The sequence below is a fragment of the Stegastes partitus genome, unplaced genomic scaffold (assembly GCF_000690725.1).
Source record: "Stegastes partitus isolate 25-593 unplaced genomic scaffold, Stegastes_partitus-1.0.2 Scaffold450, whole genome shotgun sequence".
Lineage (NCBI taxonomy): Eukaryota > Metazoa > Chordata > Actinopteri > Pomacentridae > Stegastes > Stegastes partitus.
The window spans coordinates 544-27,649 of NW_007578181.1; the positions used below are offsets into that span (position 1 = coordinate 544).

A 27,106-nucleotide genomic window follows, 5' to 3' on the forward strand; every position below is an offset into this window, starting at 1 on the left:
GGGGGTTTCCTGAAGGTTTGTGAAGGTGGAGTTATCTGTTTTTGCAAATGAACTCTTCATATTATGCCGAGTGTTCCAGGTTTGGACATTCGCTGGACAAAATAAAAAAATAATGGCTTAAACTTTTGTGTAGAACATTTTTATTGTTATATAGAAATTTCAAACCAAACAGTTTGGCTGAATCATCTGCCTGCCAGTTTAAATTTTGGCTCGATTGGGTCGAAGCTTTCACCAGCCAGTATTAATAATACCAATATCATTATGGTTCTCTACTTTAAAAGGCATGAATCGTACAAAAGATCTCACAGCTCTAACACAACATCTGTGTGTCTGTTCTCCACCAGGCAGGCGAGGAAAGACTTCATCACAGCCAAGTACACGGAGAAGCGCTTCGCCAGGAAGAAGTGTCCCGACCCGACGTCGCGGCTCCACACGCTGTGCGACGCCGTGAAGGCTCGAGACATCTTCTCCCTCATCCAGGTCTACGCCGAGGGAGTGGACCTCATGGAGCCCATACCTCTGGCCAACGGGCATGTCAGTGCGCACAATGTTTCGCCGTCCCGTGTAGGCTTGTCTGTTGCATCCCTGAAAAACGCCTCGTGTTCACGATGTTTTTGATCTTCAGGAACAAGGAGAGACGGCCCTTCATCTGGCGGTCAGGCTGGTGGACAGAACGTCTCTGCACATCGTCGACTTCCTCACCCAGAACAGGTGAGCACGGCGGGAAGGAAACCAGTCGTCAATAAGTTGGAATGGGTTCACAGCCAACGTGATGATGCAGCAAACATTAAATAAGCCATAAAAAGACAAATAAGGCCTCTTAGTGGATTTATGGGCTTATTGATGAGGGTTATTGACATCCGCTTATTTCTCCCGTCTCTCTTCAGGTCGAAGCTATTTGCATAATTGCGTTTTCATTTGACTTCCTGTCAGTATTCGCTCCTTTGTTGTTCTCATTAAAACCAGAATGAAACCAGAGGCGGAGATAACCCGACTTTAGATGTTTAATGGAGGAAGCAAGGTTTCATTTTATTTATCCTCTGGATTTAATAGTTCTCTCTCTCTCCGTCTGTGCCCTCTTGAAGTTTAAATCTGGACAAGCAGACGGCCAAAGGCAGCACGGCGCTGCACTACTGCTGCCTGACCGACAACAGCGAATGTCTGAAGCTGCTGCTGAGGGGGAAGGCCTCCATAGAGATCGGTGAGGAAACACACCAATGCAGCTACTATCTATCTTTGCCCTTTACAGTTCTGAGATAATCACTTCATCAGTTTTTCCACATTCTGCTCCTTCTTTCTTCCACTCTCCTTCATTTGAGAGGAAAATATTCTACCTTTTACTCCCCTGACAGCTCCAGGTGCTGGTTACTGTGCACACTTTGCAGATCATTTTCATACAAATCATATGCAAACTCTGATGGTTCCACCTCTTATCTAAGCTTTATCTTCTTGCAGAAAGCTTTTTATAACCCTGGTGTCTTGTTTCATGATATAGTCGGTCATGTCTAGAACAGGCTGGAACATCTAGACTGCAGTGGAAGTAAAGTTTTAAGATTGTAGACTTATTTTAATTCATAAATTTGGAGATTTTGCAGATTAAACTCGCACTATGACGCCTGCTAAAGTATTGCTCATGTGTTCATGCATCAGTATTATAAAATACAAAACATTCTATATAATAAGTTCTTGTGTTTAATATTTTTGGTGCATTCAGTTTATAAGTACTTGCTGCATGTACTTTTTCCACAGTAGAGCTCTAACATAATATTGCTGTGAACATGCACGCTGTCTTTCACACACTTTTTCTTTTCCCTCTCATCGTCTCGCCCTCTCACACACAAACAGCTCTTGTTCCCACTCGTTCAGGTTTAGTTCCCAGAATTGTGGCCCTTGAAAACAGACCGTGGCGACTTTTTCTCACAACGCTAATCTGTCTGCTCCTCTCCGAAACCAACAACACAACCCAGATAACAGGAAAAAAAAGGACAGAGGGGAGAAACCAGAGAGTCGCTCAGTGTGGGAAACGCTTTAATTACACATTTCTCATGTCACGGCGAAAGAGAAAGCAAAGAGAACGGGCTGCGTGTTTGTCCTCGTGCGGAGCCAGCAGTGATTACATGTTTCTGTTGTGTTTGCCTTGCAGCTAATGAGGCCGGGGAGACGCCGCTGGATATCGCTCGGAGGCTCAAACACCTACAGTGCGAGGAGCTGGTGAGCTGTGCTATGTTTAGACCGGGCTCACGCCTGCAAGCAAGCGCTGTGATTTCTGAAACCGTCCGAGAGTTATTTGCATGTGTGCGTGCGTTTGTTTGCAGTTGAATCAGGCGCTGGCGGGAAAATTCAACGCCCACGTCCACGTCGAGTACGAGTGGTGCCTCCAGCATGAAGACCTGGACGAGAGCGACGAGGATCTGGACGAGAAGGTGAGCGATGGTTCTGAGATTAGAAAATGTTAAAAGAAGGCTTTTGTTGAGGCTGATGAGACCTTAAACTTTCTGCAAAAGATTGTTTTATTTTATTTTATTACCAATTAGTAAAACCACTTGTCCTCTAAAAGTTAAAATTGTTCCTTTTGTACTTGAGTGTGATGCTGTTTCACTGCTCTCACGCTGCTTTTGTTATTATTCCTCGACGTGAAGTGCAGTTGACGACCATTAAAGCAAGACTATTGTAAAAGAAAATGGTGTAATTGTCAAAGGGCATAATTATATAAGATCTCTGTTTGACAGTAAGCATCGTGTGAACGGCTCAGTTTGGTGCAAGAAGAGTGTCCTGGGTGTTGTTTATACACTAGTTTCAAGGCAGTGGGTGGTTGGAGTGCTTTTGTTTGACCTAAAAGTCTTGGTTCTGGATTGTTTGCTGCAGGAAGCTGTGATAATTGGTAGAAACGTCTCGGTATATTCACGCTGGTTTGACAGATGTGCAGCTTTGTGTCGTAATGCGCTGACTGTTTGTTTTCCCGAGTGTGTTATTGGGCGTTTTGTAGCTTGATTTTAAAGTGGGCCATAGAAAGATGACAGGAAAGGAGATGAGAGAGAGGAGAGAATGGCTGGAATCAGACCGGCGATCACAGTGATGTGAGTCTTCACCACCAGGCCTCTGGGATGCTGCAGATTGTTAGTTTTTAGATCCAGCACAGAAGGAAAAGGTGTGAAGAGTCAGCAGCTCGAAGAAGCCAGTGAAGATGTTTTCTTTTCCCTTGTTAGTAATAAAATAAAGTTGGTTTTAAATCAAAAGCGAGACCATAAATGGCAGAAGTTTAGTACGACAGGCTGTTAACCACATCTTGCCTCCCCGCTGCCCCTCCAGCCGAGCCCCCACCGGAGAGACGAGCGTCCGGTCAGCTGCTACACTCCGGGCAGCAACTCCCACCTCCCGTCCAGCTCGGCGGGCCGCGACGGCCTCGGCAAGGACAAGCAGCGGCCCTACATGCCCAACCTGGTCAACAACGAGACGTACGGCACCATCCTCAACACCAACCCCCCTCAGCCCGCCACCACCTCGGCCCCGCCGCTGCCCCCGAGGAACCTGGGTAAGCAGACACAGCAGCATCACCGAGTGGAAGTGTTTGTGGTCAAGAAAGACTGACTGTCGATTATTCTCATTAACTGATTACATTAAATGTGCTACTCTGGGTGAGATGAAAAACAGAGACGCACAGTGGATGGAACTGTAGGAGACAAACTGTTCGATCTCAAATCGATCGATCAGTAAACAGAAGAGAACGTTTAGCATCCTGTGTTGTTCCTTTTGCTAGCAGCTGCCTTAAAGTTGAAGAAGCTTAGTTATGAATGACAGCTGTTAACATTTAATGTATGTCAGTTGTAAACATCACTGTTTTGTCTTTCTTGATGACCAATACAGTGTCGCCCACCTAATGTCACACCGCTTTATAGAATATCCCGTTTATAATCACAAAATATCAAAATCATTTCCTATATAACTTATAGCAAAACAGCCTGTTTATGGTCATAGAATAATGTCATAATCCTGGTTTTTGTTATAACGAAATTCCCCGAAATTGATTCCAGGAGTAACTTTTGCCCGTTTAAAGTCACGGTCGGCCGACTGTTACGGCTCACGGGCCGAGCGTCGGTCGACTATCACACCCCAGTCAGCCGTGGAAGGCAGCATGTTTGTTTGTTTGTCGATTAGCTGCTCACCTGAGATCTGCTTCTGAGTTATTCACACTGTCTGACATTAATTAGGACACATGGAAGACAGTTGTTGCAGAGCATGTCGTCACTCGTAACTGAACTGCTCATCTAGTTAATCATGAACAGTTAAATACGTTATCTCCCAAATACATGCTAAATACACCCGACATAGGCCGTGTAGATAGTGCTGGTCCAGTTCATAGGCTAGAAACTCGGCTCTATCTTGAAGCCCGCGTATTGGAATATCCTGGATACAGTCATAATAATTCCATCCTGGACTGAGGGTGTGATAATAAACGGGCAGCACTGTGATCGGTATCGGCCCTAAAGAACCCACATCAGTCGATCACTAGTTTGAGAGCAACATGCAGCATTCCTACAGTAACTAATCTGGTAAAGTTTATGGATGCTAAACTGTCTGACTTGAATCCAGCCTCTTTGCCCTCTTTGGGGAAGTTATATTCATAAAAGATGTCCTCCAGGAACAATCTCGTTTTCACATGTTTGTGAGCAAAGTCACACTGGAGGCAGATGGATGCATTCTAGTTCTTTAAGTTCCCCGACAAGTGACAAGTTCCCCACAGTCCGTCTTTATTACTCTTAGTGGCTGTCTGGAGAGCTGCCAGTGGATCAGAGCTAGAACCAACCAGCTGCCCACCTCTCCTCCTCCCCCCCCACCGGCCTCAGCACATTCCCTCTCCCCATTAACCGTCGCTCTCAATTACACTCCAGCTGAAACGACTTGACTTTTACAGTGAACGCTGGTTCTGGCAACGTGCTCTGCATTCTCTCTGACTTTAACAATCCTTTCTCCTCTTCCACCTCCTTTAGTCCAGCTAGCCGGTCTGGGGGGGATCAGTCAGTCGTCAGCGTCCAGCAGCTGGAAGCCCGGTTCCTTAGACCTGGTGGGTCGACAGAGGTCGTCCTCGGACCCCCCCAACATGCACCCGCCCGTACCCCCGATGAGGCTCACTTCAACCGGAGGTACCATGTGCACCTGGCTCGTTTATTTTTCAGTTAAACAGCTGTGAGAGCTAAACTCTGATGAACCTTTTTGCTATTTTCAAATGTGACCACTGCCATTGTGAAGGCATGTTAGCATAGGACTATCATTATAGGATCAGTTCAGTTAAGTGTTGTTTTCTTCTTTTCTTCTTTATGAGCTTTGATGATCAAAAATCTGTCCTAAAGTCAACGCAAGCGTTTGACTAGCTCCTTTAATTTTCCACTTCGGTGTGTTGATTTAAACGTTTCCCTCTGATTCTCACAGTAAACGACTACATGAACAAAAACAGAATAGATTGTATTAATTACGGAGGACAAACAAAGTCATTACTGCGAGACGCGCAGCTTCTCGCCAAAGGCAACAAGTAGTGATTGTTTTTGAGATTAAAAGCTCATTTTTGACCTTGGAAGCGACAGTTTGCAAAACATTCTCATCACACAAGAATATTCAGATTTCACAGATATGAAACTGAGCATTTTGTGTGTTCCAGCTCTGGGTCTCGCTCCTGTGGCGAAGATGGAAGCGATGAGCATTCAGTCCAAGTCCAGTCAGGGGCCGCTGGCGTCCAGGACAGCGCCGCCCAAATCTCCTGCAGGGTAAGATGATAAAAACACATGTATGCATAAGCAAACGACACGTCACAGTGACTCTCCAGCTTCACAGGAAAACACTAGTTTCCTACACGGAGGAACATCTTGCTCTACCCCAGGGTTGTGCGTCGTGTTGTTCTTGTAATGCGCCGCCTACTTCCCGTGAGCGGCGAGAATACACGGCTGCTGTTTAGCCGCTTCATTAGCTTCCAGGCTAAGATCTGCATCGAGCCAGACGAGCAGTAGCTCTCCTCCACCGTCGTCCTTTTGTCTTTTATCTCCCACAGAGCTGCAATAAATCTGTTAGCGAGCCGACAGTGCTCTGTGTCTTTATGTGACTCTGATGATGGGAACATTTTTTTCCTCTTTGCAGCAACGATAAGAGCTTCAACAGAGGACCTCTAAACCGAACAGAATCTATTGAAAGAGCGGGTGAGTCGATGGGTGTTTAAAAGTGGCTGTGCTATCGGTCAGATCCTGTCTCTTCTTTGGAAACGTGGAGAGTTTTGTTGTCGTTGTGACGCAATTTCCTGTTTCCTGTTCCAGCTAAGGAAGTGCCAGGATGCCCCCAGAACTCCATAGGTCAGCCTCTGCCTCCAGCCCCCATGCCGAGGAAGGCCTACCCGGTGAGTCCCTCGCTCTTCCTCCCGTTATTCATTCATTCTGTTGCACACATTCGCTGGCCGCTCATTTTCCTAGTCACGGTTTTACTCCCTTATTTCGTGTCGTGTCATTCCATCCTCTATTGTTTCGGTGTTTCCAGTGTCTACTCGTGCAGTAAACGTCTTTCCTGTAGCGTGAGTCTGAGCTTTGGCCGGGACTTTCTTTTTCTCTCACTTTGAGCGGAGAAGCTGTTTCGCTGTTTTAACTCATCTTGGACCAAAGAAAGAACTTTGAAATGTGCAGTGTGACACAGTTATAGTGGCATGAATCATAAAAAATAAAATAAAAAAAGGTATAAGTAACATTTCTGATTACCGTAATGTCCGGACTATAAGCCGCTACTTTTTTCCCACACTTTGAACACTGCGGCTTAAACAATGACGTGGCTAATTTATGGATTTTTACGAATTTGCCCTGAGACCAAAGTGACGTTGAGAGCGACAGACAGACTGAAGAAGTGATGAAGTAATTCTGAGGCTGAAGAAGATGACTTTCGTGGTTTTAGTGCAGGAGGAAGATGAAGACAGCGATCAGTGACTTTTCCTGGTTGCTGCTGGAGTTTTATTTCCTTAACCGGCCGTGTTACAGGAACTGTTACGTATTTGTGTGTGTTATCGGTACGTATTTAATTAAAAGTTTAAAACATCTTTCTGTGTAAATATCTCAATGTGGACACCTGCAGCTTATAGACCAGTGCAGCCTGTATATGTACACAACTGGTTTACTTTTTAAAGTCAGTGAGTGCGGCTTATATTCAGGTGCGCTCATAGTCCAGAAATTACGGTATTTATTTTACTAAAAGAATAAAAATTAATCAACACGTACAACCTTTCTCCAAGGGCCCACAGGAGAAAACGGTGGCTCTACATGCTGTAGTTATTGAACTATTTACTTTATTGATTTCTTTATCAGCTCCGTGCAGCACAGCCTGCAGTTCATCCTGATTCAGCCGAAACCTTTCAGAATTTTTGTCAAGCTGACTCACTAATGCTTCCTTAGGGGAGTTTTATGTCTTTTACATACATTTTAGCTTCATGCTGAATCAGTAACTTCTTTTAAATCACTTCTTAAAACCCACTTTTAAAGACTCGCCTTCAAGTAAAGTTCTCTTTCATCTCTTTGCCCTTTTGTCCATTTTAAATTTTTTACTGCTTGTAGTCCTTCTTTCTAACCTCCTGACATTAATCTGTTTTTATCCTTGATTTTCCTCTTCAGCTTCTCTCTTAACCCCCTCGTGTGATGTCGTCCTTTTATTAAACTAACGATCCATTCTGTACATTTTCATTTATTATCATGTGTATTTACGTGTTTTCATGAATTTTTTTATTGTTTTATGCTGTTTGCCCTGTCCTGCCTGATATTTAACCTGTATTTTATGTTCTACCTGTCAAAGCACTTTGGGAATTCTTCTTCTTAAAGGTGCCTTACAAATAAAGTTATTATCATTAATATTATTATAGAATCTCGTTGAAACCACAAGTCACTGATCAGCTGTTCACGGAGTGTTGGAGAGTTAAAAACCAACTATATTTCTGTTCATGCAGTTTCAGAAAGTTAAACTGGAGCCTTGCACCGTGGGGTTGTAGAAGCTTTTTCTTTATTTTATTTTGTCCCTTTGTTTCGTGGATCAATTTGGTTTTAAAGGCCTGTAGTTTCATCTTTCTTTCTGTTTTATCAAGCAGTAAAATTCCAGTCAGAAAATGAATCAGCGCTACAAACCCAGTGAAAGCACAGATGTAGTCCAGGATACACAGCGGAGATGAACTGGGAAAGTTTTCACATTGCTCTGAACAATTGGCCTTCAAAGCCCAAAATGGCAAATCACACATTTGCCACTGAGGGATTTAGAGGATGGTACAAACGGTACGATACTCTCTGACCTCACAATCTTAATCTAGACTAAATCTCCTGAGAAAAATGTTCATGAGGGAAAACGGGAGCGTTACCAAAAGACAACATAGACGGCATCTCGAGGTGTTCTGTAGTTTAACTTTGCCTTAGCTCCCCCTGCACCTACTTGATATATAACCTGCTTGTCCTCTTGTCTCAGAAACAGAGGCCGAAGCGAGTGAAAGCCATCTACAACTGTGTAGCCGACAACCCCGACGAGCTGACCTTCTCCGAGGGCGAGGTGATCGTGGTGGACGGAGAGGAGGACCAGGAGTGGTGGGTCAGTATCTCCCCAGTCTGTGTGTGTTTTTTGGACGCCTGCTCATGTTTTCAGATTAAAGCACAAAGCGATCCCAGTCCAAGCAGCTCGCTCTGGCCCGACTTCTGCCATGTGGATGTCAGAGCGCTCGGTAACCATGGCGGCTAAAAGCAAAAAGCCATGACCTCATTCTGGCCGCTCTCCCCTCCTCCTCCTCCTCCTCCTCCTCCTCTTTTTCCGCCTGCTGGTGCTTCCTCTGTGGAGCTCCTTGTGTGAACGTCGACCAGCTGCAGCTTGTTTTCCTCTGAGCCACCCCTGCAGATATGACCGTATTTAGTCAGTCTTTCTGTCCCTGGCGTGGACCCGGAGTCCCCCGAGGTCCACGCCGGGCTTCCTCTCTGCCCTGCGTCCAGCAGCGTTATCGCTCGTTTTGTGTATGAAAAATTCACATCACGGTGCAGTAATGAAGCCCCAGAAGGTCGCTCTGCTGGGAAACAGGCTCATAATATAATACCAAGCTCTCAAGTTTTTCTACTTTCTTTCCGATGAAAACTATTCAGTCGATTTTTTTTTTGTTCATTTATTGTCATGTTTCACTTTGTTTGTCCGAGCAGAAACATGTCCTAGCTTTTTATTTTCAGGTATAGACGACGATTAAAATGACTTAAATGGAGATAATAAGTTCTGTCTACTTTGTGACTCAAGGTAATATCAAAGAGGAGAATCACTTTAGATGTACGGTTGTGAATGAAAGTTTGCGTGCACTTGTAAAGACGGTGAAGATCAACGCAGCCTAGATTCCTATAAGTCTTAATTTTCTACGATGGAATGGGTGCCAGTCTAAAATCCTCATTCTAGTCTGATTTTTCCATTTCTTTGCCACTTCTGATGTGTGTTTGGGGTCATTGTCTTGTTGGAAAACCCACCAAGACCTTCTTCATTATTCCAGATGATCCAGAGCATGATGCTTCCACCTCCATGCCTGGTGTTCGGTGTCTCTCCTCCAAACATCCAAACATATTTCTGGTCTTTGTGGCCAAATAGCTCTATTTTTGCACATTATTGTAACGCAGGACTTTCCTCCAGAAGGCCTTTTCTAGGGAAATTCTGGTAAACGAGCTTCCTTCTTGCACTGCAGCCTCTCAGCCCCTGACGATAGAAACCCCCTTGACTGTGGACACCTGTGTTCCAGCAGCTCCTAATTCACTGCAGACCTGCTTTTTGGTTATTTTTGGCCACTGACAATATGCGACTCGTACTTTTTCGTTGTAGCATTTGAGTTAGATGAGGAGTCAGCAGTTAATCGCAGTCGCTCACAGGAAGTTAAGAGGCCACGTCACTAAGAAAACACAACTTTCTACATCACCAAAACTCATTATTATGTATATCTTTGACCCAGCAGATTTTGTCATATTTCCAGAAGACCTATAATAATTCTTTTTGTGACAAAGACGCGTCTGTTTCAATCATTCCATCTTAGAAAATTAAGATTTATCCGAGTCATTGGAAACTCAAGACTGTGTGCAAGTGTCTGTAAACTTTTATCCACAACTGAGATATGTGTCGTGATGTAGCCTCTTGTTGCTCCCATCAGATGGTGTGTTTTAGGGATGGATGTTGTCACTGATGTCCTACTTTGATTCAGTTTGGTTCCCAAAAATCCTGATTTGTTCGTGTTCAAGTGATAAAGGCACGATTGAAACAATAATCTTTGGATTTTATGAATCAGTGTTGGATCATATGAGTGAACATTGCTCTTCATTGATAGATTTTGTGGTGTGTATGTTGTAGTTGTGTTGTAGTTGCGTTGTGTACATGCTTTAGATGGTCACATCTGGTAAAAGCAGTCGAACGATTTAGTTTTTACACCCGATCTCGCTTTAAAATTCCTAACCCTCTGTCTTTTCTTCTTCTCAGCTGGGCCACATCGAAGGCGATCCGAAGAGAAGAGGAGCCTTTCCCGTTACGTTTGTACACTTCATCGCCGACTGAACGGTCGCTCTGGGTCTCAGGAAGTGTTGCGGGATGCAGCGCCCCACTTTCACCCGTCTCAACATCCGCCATCGTCCCAGTGTTTGCCGTCGACATCGTCATCATCATCATCATCATCATCATCATCTTCTCCTTCACCGGCATCTTGAGTGAGCTCCTCTTAAGTGTCACCACCACAGCGTTGTATGGGTGTCGTCACGGCAACTGTTACAGACCAACAGGGGGCTCACGGGACCACATGTGGTTTTTAATGCTTCCTGTTAATGTTCCTGACACAGGCTCTAAGATTTAAAGAAAATAACGATGATTGTAGTGAACGACCTCTGGCAATAAATGCACTTTTCTCGTCTTTATCCGTGTCACAGCATAAGATGACACAGTGAAGGTTGTATGTACAGTATTCATCCGTTTTCCGTTCAGCTGCGTTGTACAGACGGTCCTTTAACGTGGCGGTGGTGTGGAGGTCACAGCAACGTGTCTTAACTCACTAACAACTGTAAATGTGAACATGCTTACATTCCACATCTGTGCATGAGCGACTTTTAAATGCTTGGTAGCTGCAACTTTCCACATGTGTAGTCGTCGTCCTCCTCCTGCAGGGAGGTTTCTCTAAAGGTGCTAAGTTAACCCTGGAATATGCTGGAAGCTGCACTGGAGGGAGCGCTTCCCCGTCCCCGTTTCAGTGACGGACCGGCGTTGAAAAGGGGGACGCTGCATTTTGAAACAGCCTCCGACTGGTCACGCCTGGGAGAGCCTCGCTTTCTCAGGTGTGTCCAGAGTAATAGAGCTGCAAAAGAAGTCAATGTCGTTTATCTTCTGCTTTTCCACACACACTGCCTGTAGCATTCTAGCATTAGGGGAGTCACTTTCAGCAGCAGGACTCTTCCTCCTTCCTTCTTCCTGATCTGTTTCAGGTCAAACGCTGACACTGACTGGAGCTGCAGCAGCCAGTAATTACCTTTATGCTGAGTCTCGACACCTCAGGCTGTCGTCGCCTCTCATCTGCCTTATTAGAGGAGTAGAAAGTGTGTGTGTTTGTGTGTGTGTGTGAGCGCATGTATCATCTGCACAGAATAAGCTGCGAATGAAAGGATATTAAAATAAGAGGAAATAAATAAAAACGAGAGCGTGGGAGTGAGATGAAAAGCAGGAGTGAGCTCTGTGACTTTTGTTGCTTCCTCTTGCCTTCGAGAACATTCTGACGGGCTGAGTTTTGTTTTGTACACAAATGAGCTGAACTGAGTTTGTCTTTGACACAACCTGACAGAAAGGAGCATCCCTCCTTTAGCTTCATGTCAGGACATCTGATGTAGAAACAGGTTTATCTAATGTGTTGCGAAGTGAATATAAAACAGTGTAATTAACTTCAGTTTAGTTGCAGAGCAACTGTCTCTCTGTTCATATTGTTGATATTTAGGCGTTTAACCTGAAACCAGAGCCTTCCATGGATTTGTGAATGACGAGAAGAGAAGCGTGTGAATCGTAGCTGACGCGCTTCTCTTCGCCATGTTTAATATTAACTCACTGGAAACAGGAAGATTTAATAATCTATTCGTGTAAATATGTTTGGTTTTGTTTGTGGATATTTAAATGTAAAAAAGAGCAGAGTTAACCTGGGCAGTAAATGTCTTTTAATGCACTGTGGTGACGAGCAGTTACAAACGCGACCTCGGCTGGACCTGCGTGTGCTACAGACGCTCACGAGTGGGAACATCATTCATTCTCATTAACCATCTGTGGATCACTGCATTGACTCTTTAACTCTATTGTGAAAGTAAATGGGAAAATGAAACTGGAATAATAAAATATGAGATAATACGAGGCTTCGGTCTGTTTCTGTACAGCGATGAGGAGTTTATGATCCATATGTGCAAGTCATGATGCTGATTTCTGTCTGTGAAGAATCTGTCATCCAGGTCACGGTTGTTCTCGTAGATTAATCGTAGCTTGAGTTCCTTGAAGACGTTTCATCCAAGAGGCTCCATCAGTTCTGACTGACTAGTTGGGAGTTCCACATACTGATATCCTTAAGGAGCCATTAATACCTGAGTTTCTTTTTTAATTAAGGGTTTGTTGCTCCTCCCCCTTGTTATGTGGGTCGTTAGTGCTCCCCCTGAAAACAGTGGGGTTCGTTAGGGTCTGTTGTGGCTCAGTGTGGATGTGGGTTCATCTTCCTGGGGAGAGTTCTTAAGACTGAATTGTAAACAGGTGAGAGGTGATGTCTGGAGGTCTGGAGGTCTGATAAGGACTCACATAACGAGGAGGAGGAGCAACAAACCCCAAATTGAAACCGAAACTCAGGCGTTAATGGCTCCTTAAGGATATCAGTATCTTGAACTCCCAACTAGTCAGTCAGAACTGATGAAGCCTCTTGGATGAAACGTCTTCAAGGAACTCAAGCAAATCCAGTTGCTACGATTAATCCACAAGAAGATAGTGATTTTTACTAAATTGCTTCTGGCAGCAAATGTTTTTTTTTTAGTCTTTTGTGAAGTAAACTGCTGATTTTTTAAAACCCCATGTGACTGCTATGATAGCGCTCAAACTAAACACCAGGTGATGTATCAAGAGCTCCCTCTGATGGGGAATATTTCAGCCATGTGAAAACATACACAGTAAAAAAAAATCCCAAAATACTGTTTCTTCAATTTCACTCGTGCAAAAAGGAGGAAATCACAATTAACAGCCAAATGTAAATGAAACATGAAAAATTAAAGTCAAAAATCAATACGATCATTATTTAAAATCACTCATTTATTGTACCAGATCCAAAAATCGTACATTTTCTTATTGCCACATGTTTTCATCTGGACCGAAAAGTTATGATTATGATTGTACAAGTTAGTACCACAAGTCCAAACAAGTTCTTCCTCAGAAACCTTCTAAATGTGACGACCAGCTTATTAGAACTGATATCAGCTAATCTAACCTAATGCAGATTGAATCACTACATTTAAAAAAAAAACACATCACGCTTTTGGTACCAAGAAGTTCACCGGACAAAAAGAAGATAAAAAACAATCTCAAATAAGTCATTAAAAATGGATACATCCCACAAATTAAGAAAACAAAGTGACCCTCTATAGGCTGTGGGGCACATTAAAGCCTGTTTGTACCGTTCCTTCCAGTCAGAAAGTGACCGCTGTGGCATCAATACTGATAGAAAACAAACACACACACACACAGATTTTAAACCTGAAAAAGGTATAAGTGGAAGAGAGACATCAGTCAAACTTGTGTAACTTCTCAACAGATTGTCTCCCATAAATCACCGTATGGGCAGAGGCGGGTTACGACATCGTGTACCGTGATTTACATTAAATACAATAATTAACATCACACTGCTAAACGCTGCGCAATGTCCTTCAAAGCTTTTCTCAAATGCAACCTTTTCCCTCCTCTCTAAACTTCACTTTTTGCTTTTTTTTGAAAGGGCAAATGTGCAAGTGAGGTAAAGGAAACGAATTCCCAGGAAATGATTCAGACAAATTCACAGTAGTTCTGTCTCAGCTGGAGGATGATGGGAAGGAAACAGCACCGAACACATACCAGACTTTGCCGTCAATCGTGTTTGACCTCTCCTAAAGTTGAGAAAGCAAAGCTAGAGAAGGGGGGAAAAGGTTACAATCACAATGGTGGTTTTCTAATTAGCCGTTGCTGGTTTTGCAGTTGTTTCACTTCTTCACTCTTGGAGGCGGATGCCATCTGTTGCTCAGGACTTGTCTGACGTCAGAGCGCAGTCAAAAGAAGCCGACAGCACCTTACAGATGGACTGGGCCTGCTCCTGTTCAGATAAATAACACATAAGAGCAGGACAAGAGAAACAAAGCAGCGTTCAGTGACAGCGTAGATGACCCCAGACAGGTGGGACATGAATGTTTTAATGCTCCTAATGTTTACTTTTTAATTTTTAATCAGCCTACGTTCAACTCTTCCATTTCACACTCACTGAGCTGCTGCACTGGTACACCCAGATGCTGCACTCCTCTTGCTTTGTGTCGGTGGTTTTCAGAGCCAGGAGGTTCTTCCCTGCGCCCAGACCGTCATCGTAGCAAAGCATACGTACGATCAGGTAGAGGGGGTGGCGATGCAGCACATCCTGTCCAGAGGATAGAACAAAAAACGCTCATTAATAACCATTCGAGGCAGATAATCCTCCTTTGTTGTGGTTTCAGTAGCAAGTCTCTATTAACAGTAAAATGATTAATCACATTCAGCTCACATAATAAAACGGGTCATGTGGAGGACACCTTGCGGGCATGACTTTGAGTGCAGAACCGTGTCAAAAATATAAACAGATGCTGAATTCATAAACCGAGCCCGTATTGACGACCCAGCAATGCTGCAGAATCTGATCAATAACTATTCACTCTCAGCTCCAGTAGATCACTTCTCTGTTGCTTCGCTACTCACACACTGGTCCAGTGAGGCCACTTTGACGCCGTACTTGGACACTCCCAGAACCATCTCCTCCTCCCCAGGAACAAAAGGCAGCTTTCCGTCTTGCTATGAAAAGAAACATTATTTTTAAAGCACCTTCCCCATAACATCAGAGATTTATCACATTGGTGAAGCAGCCCCTTGCCACCGTCCTCCAGCTTCTTACCTGAGCAGCATCAATATAGTTGATGAGGTCCAAAGGCTCTTGGAGGGTCTTGCTCATGTCAAACTGTAATTTCTCAATGGATCCCACATACTTGACCCGGAACTCAGCACACGTGTCAGACGTGCTGTTCCCTTCAGGAAACATACAAACAACCCATTAGAGAAGTTAACGGCAGGGAGACATTCAACCAGTTTAACAGGAGTCACACTGACCTGAGCTCTTGGTGGAATCTGTATCGAGGCTGGCGACCGTGCTCGATCTGGAAAGTCCTCCCAAACTGGAGTCAACAGACTAGGAGCAGACAGGAACATTACAGAACCAGAATTTAAATAAAGGGGGTTTCTGTGTGTGTGTCTTCGTACCTTGCTTTTGGTGCTGATCTCACTGCTTTGTGAGCTGCTGCTGCTGTGGCGCTTTTTGACTTTCCGAAACATCCTTCACCATGACGACCGCATCCAGCCCTCCAGCCGCGCCGACCTGGAACATCACAGTGGTAAAGACACAGCGGGACTGGCTTCTCAGGTCTCAACAGAGATGATGAATAATTGAACGTAAGACATATCGTTGTCAAAATTTTGAATAATGAATGTTTTAGTAGCTGCACAGCCGTTCACAATGTATGTTTGAGGAGTTAGGATTTGTTTCTTTACTGGGGAGAGGATTGGGCATAAGGATCTCTTACAATAGAAAGACAAAAATAACATTACAGCTCGACAATTTAGTCACACGAAGCCATCAGCACACACACAAACCAAAATCGTAAACACTAACGCTATTGAAACTATTAAGTACAAGTCTAAATAAAGTCCCTCTGAGAAGTTAGTGTTTTTTTGTTGTTTTTAAAAAAAAATATTTTAGGCCTGCAAGGTCTCTAAGTGTCTCTGTCTCTAAGTGTCTCTATGTGTAGCCCTGTGATAGACTGGTTACCTGTCCAGGTGAACCTGCCTTCACCCTGAGTCAGCTGGAATAGACTCCAGCCCCCCATGACCCTGGTGAGGATTAAGGTGTAGAGATGATGGATGGATGTATTATTATAGTAGGAAGGCACAGAGTTTCAGACAAGTCATTGGGTTTGTTGTTGTTGTTGTTTTTGCAGTAATCTGATGCCCTGTTTGTTAAATTTAAACTCTTGTTTAATCTTAATTCTTCACTTTTTAAAAGACTTTTAGATTGTGTATGCTTAATTCAGGACTCAGGACTTCATCATACTTCTCTATTCAATATCTGCAGACAGTATTAGAAACCCGAGGAAGAAATTATATTATGATTATTATTATTGTTGTTATACAATAACACGGTGCAACCGTAGAATACACATTATAATACAGTAAAAAGCACCGCCTTAGCTAAAACCTTATAAAAGCCTACTGATAAATAAAAAAATCCACTTTTGTCATTTAAATAAAGGTAATTTTGGAGGTTCCCATGGCAACCGCGAGTGCCCGCTAACAAAGCGACAACAGGGAGGCAGCAGCCAAACAGGAAACCAGATGATCTGATACACCTGCTGCCCGAACAGCATCAAGCAGGCACAACATCAGCGCAGATGGCAGGGATGGAGTTGGACGGTGTGGGTTTAGAAAGGATGAAGGTAAAAGGACACCCCGGAATCAACAGGTTCGGTTCGACCCCCATCACCGACCTCCGTGCGGCGAACCTACGTGCTGAGCAGAAGCCACACACTGAAGGGAGAGCAGGCGTCTGTATAAAAGTCCTCCTGCTCCACCTTAAACGTCCCGGACACGTTTTTAAAAGTTGAAATCCGGGGACTTTGGCGGGGGGTCGGTAAATAAATTTAATTAAGCAATGCTGGCTAACTTACGTACCTGTTCGTACCGTGACCGCCTCAGTGTGCCGCTTAGAGTTAATTTTCTTCGCTTTCTATTTACGTACAGTTTGACTCTTGAGCTTCCCTTTGAGTTTAGCAGCCGCCACCCAAGCCCCCTTAAAGGGGCCGCGGCGCGAAAACTACCGTAAAGTTGAAAAATGAGTCGAAAAAGCTCGTCTACAGCATACTTTATTAAATGAATATTTTTAATGCTACACAAATATGTAAACTGTATATATCTATGGCCGTTTTACATGTAGTTGTTTTTAAAATTTACGGCAAAACCCAGCGGAACCTTTGTCCCCCTCTCTTGATTCCAGCCGGCGGTATTTTGCACAAGGCGCCGGAAGTGTGCCGCTCCAAAGAGGCCGCCCCTCTCCGTTCATTCAGCAAAATCCAGTGCAATATGACGGGATTTATTTTTTCCATGTTCAAATTGAAAAATTAAAAACGCATCATGGCTACGAAACGTAAAGTGGACATGATCGTTCCCGCCGAGGAGAGCGACCAGCTGCTGATCCGGCCGCTGTGCGTTCAGTTTTATTTTTTTATTTTAATGATAAGACTGTGTTTGACCGCTTATCCCTATAATAAAAATAATCACACGTACCGTTGGTTTAACTGCTGTTTTCTCGTGTTTCAGTGGCGCTGGGCAGGAGGTCGGCAGGTCATGTATTATCCTGGAGTTCAAAGGAAGGAAAATTATGGTAAATGTGATTTATTACTGCTGCTGTTTAACGTCACACTGATTAAATGAATTTGTTTCTGTCCCTGAGTAAGAAATTCTGAAAAATATTCTTAAACCGGGTGTTTTTCCAGTAGATAGTATTTATTCTAAGTAACGGAGATGTATTTTGTGATGCCGGTTTATTTTAAGGACCATGTGTATGAACAGGTGTTGTGCCAAAAACTGATCGTCTGTCAAACGGAATATTTGAACAGCTGTTTTGTCATAAAGTGTAAATGATATGTGTTTGGTATGTCTAATCCTGGTTTATATTTAGAGTGTAATTACCTTTTTTTTTTTTTTTTAAATAGATGGGTACTATATATAAAATATAGAAGTTCTTTTATTTATTAATTTTTTTCATCTATGACTATGACCTTCAAAATAAAACCCTCGTGAATAAATAAAAGACATTTAAATGCATTAATATCATATCAGTCACTTTATAGGAGCTGCGGTTACTTTGGCACTTGCATTATATGAATTGATGGGTCGATTAAAGCTGTTTCAATTGATTTAAAAAACTGTGGAGTTGTTATAATCCAGGAGACAGAACTCGTAAAAAAATGCAGAGACCTGAAGATAATTGCTCTCATCGATGGCAATCACTTTCTGACACCACACTGACTCTAAAATGCAAGCTGTTGTGATTATTTAATAAGATGAGTTGAAACTAGGAAGTTCTTGTGCCAGAAATTGTTCAGAAAAAAAATGTAATAACATGAGAATGAATGTAATACCTTATAGAATAGCAATAAGTTATAAGTATGATACATTAATAAAAAATAAATTGAAAGGATAGTTAAGCTAGAACAGAAAAGCAATAAGTAAAACAGGCAGTGATACTGAAGCAATAAAGTAAGACTGCACATTAACATGACATATTGCACACAAGACTGAAGCTCATATTGAACAAGCTAATGAGAAAGTAATATTGAAAACGATATTGTCATTATTGTTCGGTGTTAAGGGTCCGATGATTCAGCCGTCCTCCCTGCAGAACCGGGAACAGTTCAGCGGTCTCAGTCTGCAGCTGTATCTGCTCTGACGTGACACCAGTGTGGCTGCAGGTGGATGAGAGGCGTTGTCCATGATACTGAGTAGTTTCCTCAGCAGCATCCTCTCTGACACCTTCACCACAGACTCTCAGGACGGAACCAGCTTTCCTGATGAGTTTGGTAAATGTATTAGAATCAGCTGCCTGAGGGGGGAAAAAGCAGGCAGCTCTGACCATTCTCGTACAGATCTTTTGTGTTTTCAGTCTAGTCCAGCCTCCTGTGGACACATCATGGCACCTTGTAAATGTCAACAAACCCCACCTCTCTTCCCTTTATGCTGATTGGGTTCAGAGTGGTTCTGTGTGTTTTGTGGTATCGATACGAAGTGGATTATCCTGAGGGAATAAATGAAGTGATATTTGTGTTTTATAGCTGGACTGTGGTATTCACCCTGGCCTGGAGGGAATGGACGCCCTCCCCTACATAGACTTGATCGACCCAGCTGAGATAGACCTGCTGCTCATCAGCCAGTGAGTCGTCCTTTTTTATTTCATTTTCTCCACTGTCTGCTCTAAATTAATGTATTTTTAAGATTTTCCTGTACAAAAACAAGTTCTTTTGCTTCTAATCTGCTCATCAAATGAAGTTATTTTAATTATATTCTAGATCATAATCATTAGAGCGATGTCATTTGCTGTTGATGTCTGTGCCCTGTCATCAGTTTCCACCTGGACCACTGTGGAGCTCTGCCCTGGTTCCTGCAGAAGACCAGCTTTAAAGGGAGGACCTTCATGACCCACGCCACTAAGGCCATCTACCGCTGGCTTCTGTCGGACTACGTCAAAGTCAGGTAGCCGCAGCCGTGTCATTGGAAAACACTCTCCTTTGTTGAGTTACAGCGGAGCCTACAAGATTTATTGTTTTTATTACAGCAACATCTCTGCAGACGACATGCTGTACACGGAGACGGACCTGGAGGAGAGCATGGACAAGATTGAGACCATCAACTTCCACGAGGTCAAGGAGGTGGCTGGAATCAAGTTCTGGTGCTACCACGCCGGTCACGTGCTGGGAGCTGCCATGTTCATGATCGAAATAGCTGGAGTCAAAGTAATGGTTCCTGTTTTCCTCATTTATATATTTGTTATTTTTAATGATTGCTTTATAAAAACAAAGTTCACATTGTCTTTCTTTTTCTCACTCCAAAGCTGCTGTACACAGGAGACTTCTCCCGACAAGAAGACAGACATCTGATGGCGGCTGAGATCCCCAGCGTCAAGCCTGACATTTTAATCATAGTACGGCAAAAAGCAAACACGTTGTTTTCAACCTGATAACTCACACTGAACACTATTTCTGTTGGTGATCACAACATGGTTATTTTTCTTTCTGCAGGAGTCGACATATGGCACTCACATCCATGAAAAGAGGGAGGAGCGGGAAGCTCGGTTCTGTAACACCGTCCATGACATTGTCAACAGAGAGGGCCGCTGTTTGATCCCTGTGTTCGCCCTGGGACGGGCCCAGGAGCTGCTGCTTATCTTAGGTTGGAAGTCATGTTTGACTACTTGATTTAGATGCTGTCAGTAATTATTATATATGACAGTTGTGACTCTCTATCCACATTGAATTATGTCTCTTGCATCTTCGTTCCATCATGTGTTTCCTGTTCCTTTGTAGATGAGTACTGGCAGAACCACCCGGAGCTCCACGACATCCCCATCTACTACGCTTCATCCTTGGCCAAGAAGTGCATGGCTGTGTACCAGACCTATGTCAACGCCATGAATGACAAGATCCGCAAGGCCATAAACATCAACAACCCGTTTGTCTTCAAGCACATCAGCAATCTTAAGGTGGACGGTGTGACAGATACAGACATGCGGACTGTTGATCTAAATCGTTTGGCTTGATTAGGCTGCTTATCCTGTAACAGCTGAATATCTATAACTGTCTGTTCTTTCCAGAGCATGGATCACTTTGATGACATCGGCCCCAGCGTGGTGATGGCGTCTCCAGGTATGATGCAGAGTGGCCTTTCCAGAGAGCTCTTCGAGAGCTGGTGCACTGATAAGAGGAACGGCGTCATCATCGCCGGATACTGCGTGGAGGGGACGCTGGCCAAGGTCAGAATAGGTTCCTCCACTGTCCTGAACAAAAGTGCAGTTATTTGGTGTATATTTGAGGTCATCTAAATTGTGTGTGTGTTGAGACAGTGAATGTAGAGAAAAATTTGGACACCCTCTTCAAAGACTTCAAAATGCTAAGAACTGAGACTGAAAAAATCTATACATTTTTAACCAGTTTTGCTAAGTGACGTTTCGCTAACTCTGGCAATATAGACATTTTTGTGCTCAGAAAAAATAGAAAATGCACAAGTTTACACCTACTGATTGCATCAACTGTGCATGGCCTGAGCACGTTTATTTCTATGTCCATTCTGAGCCACAAAAAAACAGAATTTTCAACAGTTTTGATACTTAAATATAATGATTTGCTGTTTTTCTTTCTTGTGTGTGACAGCAAATTGAATATCTGAAAGTTTTGGGCTGTTAGTCAGACAAAACAAGACAACAATTGGACATTTTTCTAACTAAATGATTAAATGTGAACATATTGGGCAGGTTAACTGATGGTGAAACTAATCTAGCTAACCGTAACTGATCTCTGCAGCACATCATGTCTGAGCCGGAGGAGATCACCACCATGTCCGGACAGAAGCTGCAGCTGAAGATGTCGGTGGACTACATCTCCTTCTCTGCCCACACCGACTACCAGCAGACCAGCGAGTTCATCAGGGCTCTCAAACCACCACACGTGGTAGGAGGAGGAGAAACAAATCAGCTGTTTTATATAAAGTTCTCTGTAGTCGTTCATCTTTAATAAAACTCGAGGCGTGTGTGTTTTCCGTCAGATCCTGGTACACGGGGAGCAGAACGAGATGGCCCGTCTGAAGGCGGCGCTGATCAGGGAGTACGAGGACAACGACCAGGTTCACATCGAAGTCCACAACCCTCGCAACACGGAGGCTGTCACGCTGAACTTCAGAGGAGAGAAACTAGCCAAGGTCAGACCCACGTCTTCCTTGTTTTTGTCATTTGTGTGTTGTGGTCACTCTGTGTGCTCCTTCTGGCTGCATGATGAAGTTATCGAACACGTTTCTTCTCAGGTGATGGGTTGTCTGGCTGATAAGAAGTGCATCCAGGGTCAGAGAGTGTCGGGCATTCTGGTGAAGAAGAACTTCAACTATCACATCCTTAACCCGTCTGATCTGTCCAGTAAGTAATTTCCCCCCATCTGGAGACCGCTTTTAGCATAGCTTGGTCACGCTCCAGGCTCTGGGAATTAGTACTCACCTGGTTCTTTGATCTGAGCAGATGAAGATAAATGAATGGAACAACAAACGGAGCTGTAATGAGCTGATGTGTGTGTTGTGCAGCCTACACAGAGCTGGCCATGAGCACCGTGAAGCAGAGCCAGGCCATCCCCTTCACTGGACCGTACTCACTGCTCGTCTGCCATCTGAGGAACCTCACTGGTAAGACCTCTTTATACGAACGTGTGCTCTGGATGACCGGTGCAGTGGACATCTCTAAGACCCCCTGTGGATGCAATTAAAACTCTGAGTGCTTCTCACCTTAAACGTCCAATGTGTAGGATTTAGTGACATCTAGTGGTGATGGTGCAGACTGCAACATGTCCATGAAAAAGATAGCAGAAAACAGTCTAGTCACTGCAAAACTAAATGAACGGTTTCACATTTTCTCACAGATTTTAGCTTGTGTAAAACTGTAAGACTGTGTTTGCTACGTTTAAAGCATATTTACACTTTAAGAGAAGTTTTTGTTGCTACGTCCTCGTTTATGTGGAGTGTTTTGGATTTTCACTGACTTTCACTGAGTTGACCACATCTCGACTGTCTGTTCAGGTGACGTGGAGGAGCTGGATGGAACAGACAAGAACACTCTGAAGATCTTTAAAAACATCACTCTGATCCACGAGGCCGGCATGGTGCTGCTGGAGGTGAGAGGCCACGTTGACTCCACGCTGTACTGCTGAGTGTGGAGCAGGGTTTTGTCTTATTCTCCTTTTGGTTCTGTCTCATGTTTAATCATTTTTGTGGAAACTTATTCTTGCTCTTCAGTTTACTATGACTGGTCATGTAATGCAGCAGCAGTGTGTAGAGCCTCTAACTGACTGGATTTTTAAGAGCTAAACCTCCACAGAGGCTCCAAACGTAATGCTACTAATGAGAGATACAGAGACTTACGGTATAAATAAAATGATTTAATGTTGTGGGAATTTCCTCTTTACCTCTTTGTTCAGTGGATAGCTAACCCTCTCAATGACATGTATGCTGATGCTGTCACCACTGTGGTACTGGAGGTCCAATCAAACCCAAAGGCTCAGAAAGGTCAGTCTGGCCACCAGCTGTGTTTTTTTTGTTGTTGTAAGTTTTGAGTATTTACGACGTAACATACAGTAAAAACAGCACTTGTGCTTTATATGAACCCATTCCCTATGTTACTACCTTAACTAAACAAGGCTCAAATGCTTTGTTTCTGGTTAAACTTTGTGTTTCGTTAACAGTCATGGAGACCCAGAGCGCCGTCATGGACATGGACGTCTTCCAAACCCGGCTAGAAGTCATGTTGCAGTGAGTATAATTGTATAAATGAGTAACTATGAATAAAATAAAATAAAAAAGTTTCACACAAATTAATTTCCTCAGACAAACGCTTGTTCAGGTGTTAATGAATTCTGATATTTCTGTGTCCTCTCTCTGTTTTCAGGGACATGTTCGGAGTAGAATGTGTGGAATTCAGCGACGGTAAAAACATCTCTGTGACAGTCGATGGGAAGACGGTTCACATTTGCTTGGAGACGAGGGTAAGAGGCTTTCAGCTTGTCAGACTGACACACAGCGGTGCGATCGGTGTTGGGTTTTGCGACTCACTTCTCCTCCCCTCACCAGTCGGTGTCCTACGAGGACGAATGCACAGAGGACGACTCGCTGAGAGAGATGGTGGAACTGGCGGTTCAGCGGCTCTACGACGCCCTGAACCCGGTCATCTGACAACGAGACGCACCAGTAAGACTTCACATTTTATGAAGGAGTTTCTCAGGCTGTCATCGCTGATTACTACGAAAAAAAAATATTTTTTACATGCGTCAACAGGAATTAATGTGACTTGAGTCAACATAAGGAATCAGTGTAGTCTCTTACTAATTAAACACTGAGGAAAGTCAGATTCGTAAGAGACGAAGATAAGCTATGTGGGGTTGTTTTCATAGGTTTTAGTGTTTTTGTAATGCAAGCACTTTTAATGTTATTGTATTTGTGTGTAGATGTTCTGTTTGACTTGACTTTATGACTAATATGCACTGATATAGCTGACTTGTGTTAACTGTGAACTGTGAACTTCTAAACGCACTAAATGTATGTGTTCTCCAAGTAATATTTAAATGAGACTTCCAAAAACAAATATGTGCATTAGTTTACTTTTTTTGTTAATCTGCCTTTACTGTATTCAGACAACGGTCCCCCCGGTTGAGAATGATGTGGAATGATCCTTCATGGTATGTGTTTGGCTGCAGGTATCTTCAGGTTTTAAATCGATGCAAATGAAAATGAAAGACCCGAGCAGCATTTGTTTCGCTGTGCTCTGACAAGCACCTCTTAGAAGTCATTTATTTGATATACATCTGCTCAATATAAGCAGTGATTTATTTATTACAATAAATATAATTTAAGTCACATTCTTTAAAAGAGCACAGAATTTCAGTTCTCACAATGCCCCCGGTTTCAAGACATGACTCCTCCCTGACTTACATTGCCATAAATATTTCATAAATAGCAATACGTTAAACCATCATTAAAACTTCCTTTACCGTTTAAAACAATACAATCTGCATGAGAGAGGATTTTACAGTCAAACGAGTTGAGCTGAGGTACTAAACGGTTGTAAACCAACCACTGAAGCGTCCTCTGTCAGCATGACATGACAACATGTTGGCACAGTGGAGTTACAGGTTACAGAGACGAGTGAAAGAGGCCGGACCAGCAGGCTGAACCGAAAAATGTGAGATAGAGTGAATGTTTATTTCAACAAACATATGAGTAGTGTTTTCACGAAGAGCATGATGATGTTGTTTCCCTTTGGTTTGCTCATAAGCACATTGAGGGCTTTAACAATTACTTTCCTGCCAGAGAACAGACAGAAACGGCTGTTAACTAAAACTGGAGGCGACATCTTCAGATTGCTTCTCTGCATTATATATGATTCACACATCAACTTATCCTCCACCTGCATTTGTTTTTGAACGTACCAATTTACTAATGAAGTGACTGGATGATTATTACAGCTCTATATGCAGCGTTTTAATCCTTGTGGAAGGAGGTGAAAGATCAAAGGACCCACAGCAGATTCGTGTCAGTGTTCAGTACCACCACATCCTCCAGCTCTTCTCCTCCATCCCTATCTGAAGCTCACTATGATCCCAAAGGTCGCCACCACCAGCAGCACGGCTCCCACCTCCATCAACCTCTCCGTGAACCCGTGTCCGCTGTCCTCCTTCCTCTTCTCCATCTCCTCCTGTCGGGCTCGGGTTTCTCTCTGCTTCTGCAGCTGCTCGTTGTAGTGGGCCTTGAAGAAGTTGTCGAAGTCGAACACGTCCCGCTGGGTGACGGTGCCCGCCGCAGACCTCCTGCTCTCGGCGTGCTGCGTCCCGGAGCCCCCGGACGGGTCCTTGGCAGAGGGCCTGGTTATCCCGGTGATGTCGGTGGAACTCAACAGTCCCCGGTCGTACTTCTTGCGGAGCCCCTTGTTCCCCAGCACCGTGTAGGCCTCGCTGACCTCGGAGAACCGGACGCTGGCCTCGTCGTTTCCGGCGTTCCTGTCCGGGTGGTAGACGAAGGACTGCTTGTAGTAGGCCGTTTTGATCTGGGCCTGGGTGGCGCTGGGTGACACCTCCAGGATCTCATAGTAGGCCGTTTTGCTTTTGTACAGAGGCTCGGTTCTGGTGTCGTTGCCACTGTAAGCTCTGATAAACAGAAGCTGTCCGCAATACAAACTACCGGCGCTCTGCTGACTGGAGATGGAGCTCCAAAACTTCGCATCGCTCCGGTACCGAGGGGCATTACGTCCTGTGACTGGTACCCGCGTACAGCTAGAAGGTGAACATTGTTTCAGGTCCAGGTAGCAGCAGTTTTCATTTCTGGTTCCCTCCCCGGCACCGAGGTGCGGTTTTATTACCCTTGTGTAACTGCCCCGTGGAGTTCCAACGGTCACTTCTTCCGCCGCTTTTCCAGCTTCGCACAGTCCGTCGGTTAGAAAGTCGCCCAGCAGACACGTCGCCGACAGAGAAGAAGCCGGTACCGAACTTTTCACGTGTTTAGTCCGGCTCTCCTGGAGGTAGCGGTTGTATATTTTGTGTGAAAAGTGGTGTACGCCTCTTCCAAACCCCTGCCTGACCTCCGCCATGTTTGCGGAGAGACACACACAACAGTGATTTCCGTGTAGCTGAAGGAGGCTCGTCGGGCTGCAGCGCCCCCCAGCGGCCAGAGGGAGGAACTGCAGGCAAAGATGGCGCACAATGCAGAGAAATCAATATAGTTTCCATTAAAGAAAAGGCAAAATCCACAACAGTCACTCAAATAACCAGAAACTAAAAAAAGTAATAACAATTTTTTTTTTTTAAATTGATAAATTATAATTTAGTGGTATTAAACGTTGTTTTTGAATTGTGGTAAAAAAGAATAATTTTAAAAAGATAAACAAACTGTCCCAGACAAATTAGAGCCCTTTGCTGATGAACAGGTGCAGAAATCTGATTGAGAGTTACAGAAAACACCTGATTGCAGTGATTGGCTCAAAGGGTTGTTCAACAAAGTATTAGTTCACGGGTCCCATCATGCTTGTTTGCTTGTTTTTTTGTTGTTGTTTTTAAAATATTTCTGTTGAGCCACAATTCAAAAGCAATGCCATGATTTTCATTAACTGTTTTATTTACTATTACTTTTTACAATTTCAACTTATTTCAGTGACAGCTGTTTTTTTTCCTTTTTTATGGGAGGCGATGAATACATCTGAGGACGACTGTAGCTTTCTTGCAACTGTTTGTACATTTAACAAAGAATTAATGCACATGTGTACTTTGTTTGAAAAAGTCCCATAACCTGTTTAATTTACAGAACCCATCACCAAAAATGACCAAATCCATCCTGGTAACTCTTTATTGTAGTTTCTGAGGTGGGTCCCAGAGAAAGAAAAAAATATATATTTAGTACCACACAAAGAATAATGAACATTTTTAACATTTTTTTTTTTAAATTAACAGTATCTATTGAACAATTCCCTGATGTTTTTGCAGATTTCTCCTGTTTTGTG

The 27,106-nt window shown here is 43.7% G+C and overlaps 4 protein-coding genes across 4 annotated transcripts; 2 read left to right on the forward strand and 2 right to left on the reverse strand.

Annotated features, from left to right (window-relative positions):
* Positions 1–344: 344 nt before the first annotated feature.
* LOC103360556 (arf-GAP with SH3 domain, ANK repeat and PH domain-containing protein 2-like) lies at positions 345–12,378 on the forward strand (the record flags this gene model as incomplete). The annotated part of the gene is made up of 12 exons (XM_008286346.1): positions 345–534; positions 626–711; positions 1,086–1,201; positions 2,144–2,211; positions 2,316–2,423; positions 3,310–3,532; positions 4,989–5,141; positions 5,654–5,759; positions 6,127–6,185; positions 6,300–6,379; positions 8,467–8,586; positions 10,483–12,378. Coding segments are annotated over 12 exons (1,384 nt in total), but the record flags the coding sequence as incomplete, so codon positions are not given.
* Positions 12,379–13,292: 914 nt separating this feature from the next.
* itgb1bp1 (integrin beta 1 binding protein 1) lies at positions 13,293–17,085 on the reverse strand. The gene is made up of 7 exons (XM_008286312.1): positions 16,990–17,085; positions 15,526–15,640; positions 15,376–15,454; positions 15,164–15,294; positions 14,971–15,063; positions 14,507–14,656; positions 13,293–14,341 (listed from the first exon to the last, which is right to left on the reverse strand). Exons 2-7 carry the CDS (start codon positions 15,595–15,597, stop codon positions 14,270–14,272), a joined length of 597 nt encoding a protein of 198 aa, XP_008284534.1. The 5' UTR covers positions 15,598–15,640; positions 16,990–17,085; the 3' UTR covers positions 13,293–14,269.
* Positions 17,086–17,448: 363 nt separating this feature from the next.
* Positions 17,449–24,202, forward strand: LOC103360531 (cleavage and polyadenylation specificity factor subunit 3). The gene is made up of 18 exons (XM_008286313.1): positions 17,449–17,519; positions 17,635–17,698; positions 19,149–19,246; positions 19,438–19,566; positions 19,649–19,826; positions 19,925–20,014; positions 20,112–20,262; positions 20,397–20,572; positions 20,684–20,842; positions 21,390–21,536; positions 21,631–21,783; positions 21,886–21,994; positions 22,156–22,254; positions 22,645–22,739; positions 23,043–23,130; positions 23,307–23,373; positions 23,510–23,606; positions 23,692–24,202. The coding sequence occupies exons 1-18, from the start codon at positions 17,449–17,451 to the stop codon at positions 23,791–23,793; spliced, it is 2,073 nt and encodes a 690-aa protein (XP_008284535.1). The 3' UTR covers positions 23,794–24,202.
* Positions 24,203–24,366: 164 nt separating this feature from the next.
* Positions 24,367–26,214, reverse strand: LOC103360533 (dnaJ homolog subfamily C member 30). The gene has a single exon (XM_008286316.1). It carries the CDS (start codon positions 26,198–26,200, stop codon positions 25,196–25,198), a length of 1,005 nt encoding a protein of 334 aa, XP_008284538.1. The 5' UTR covers positions 26,201–26,214; the 3' UTR covers positions 24,367–25,195.
* Positions 26,215–27,106: the final 892 nt, after the last annotated feature.

Coding starts and splice junctions, on each gene's coding strand:
- itgb1bp1 (XM_008286312.1), bottom strand. CDS start 15,597: ATGTTTCGGAAAGTCAAAAAGCGCCACAGCAGCAGCAGCTCACAAAGC. Junction 15,455..15,525: donor AGATCAGCACCAAAAGCAAG/GTACGAAGACAC, acceptor GTCTGCTCCTAG/TCTGTTGACTCCAGTTTGGG. Junction 15,064..15,163: donor ACTATATTGATGCTGCTCAG/GTAAGAAGCTGG, acceptor TTCTTTTCATAG/CAAGACGGAAAGCTGCCTTT.
- LOC103360531 (XM_008286313.1), top strand. CDS start 17,449: ATGGCTACGAAACGTAAAGTGGACATGATCGTTCCCGCCGAGGAGAGC. Junction 20,573..20,683: donor AGCACATCAGCAATCTTAAG/GTGGACGGTGTG, acceptor TGTTCTTTCCAG/AGCATGGATCACTTTGATGA. Junction 21,537..21,630: donor CTCTCAAACCACCACACGTG/GTAGGAGGAGGA, acceptor GTTTTCCGTCAG/ATCCTGGTACACGGGGAGCA.
- LOC103360533 (XM_008286316.1), bottom strand. CDS start 26,200: ATGGCGGAGGTCAGGCAGGGGTTTGGAAGAGGCGTACACCACTTTTCA.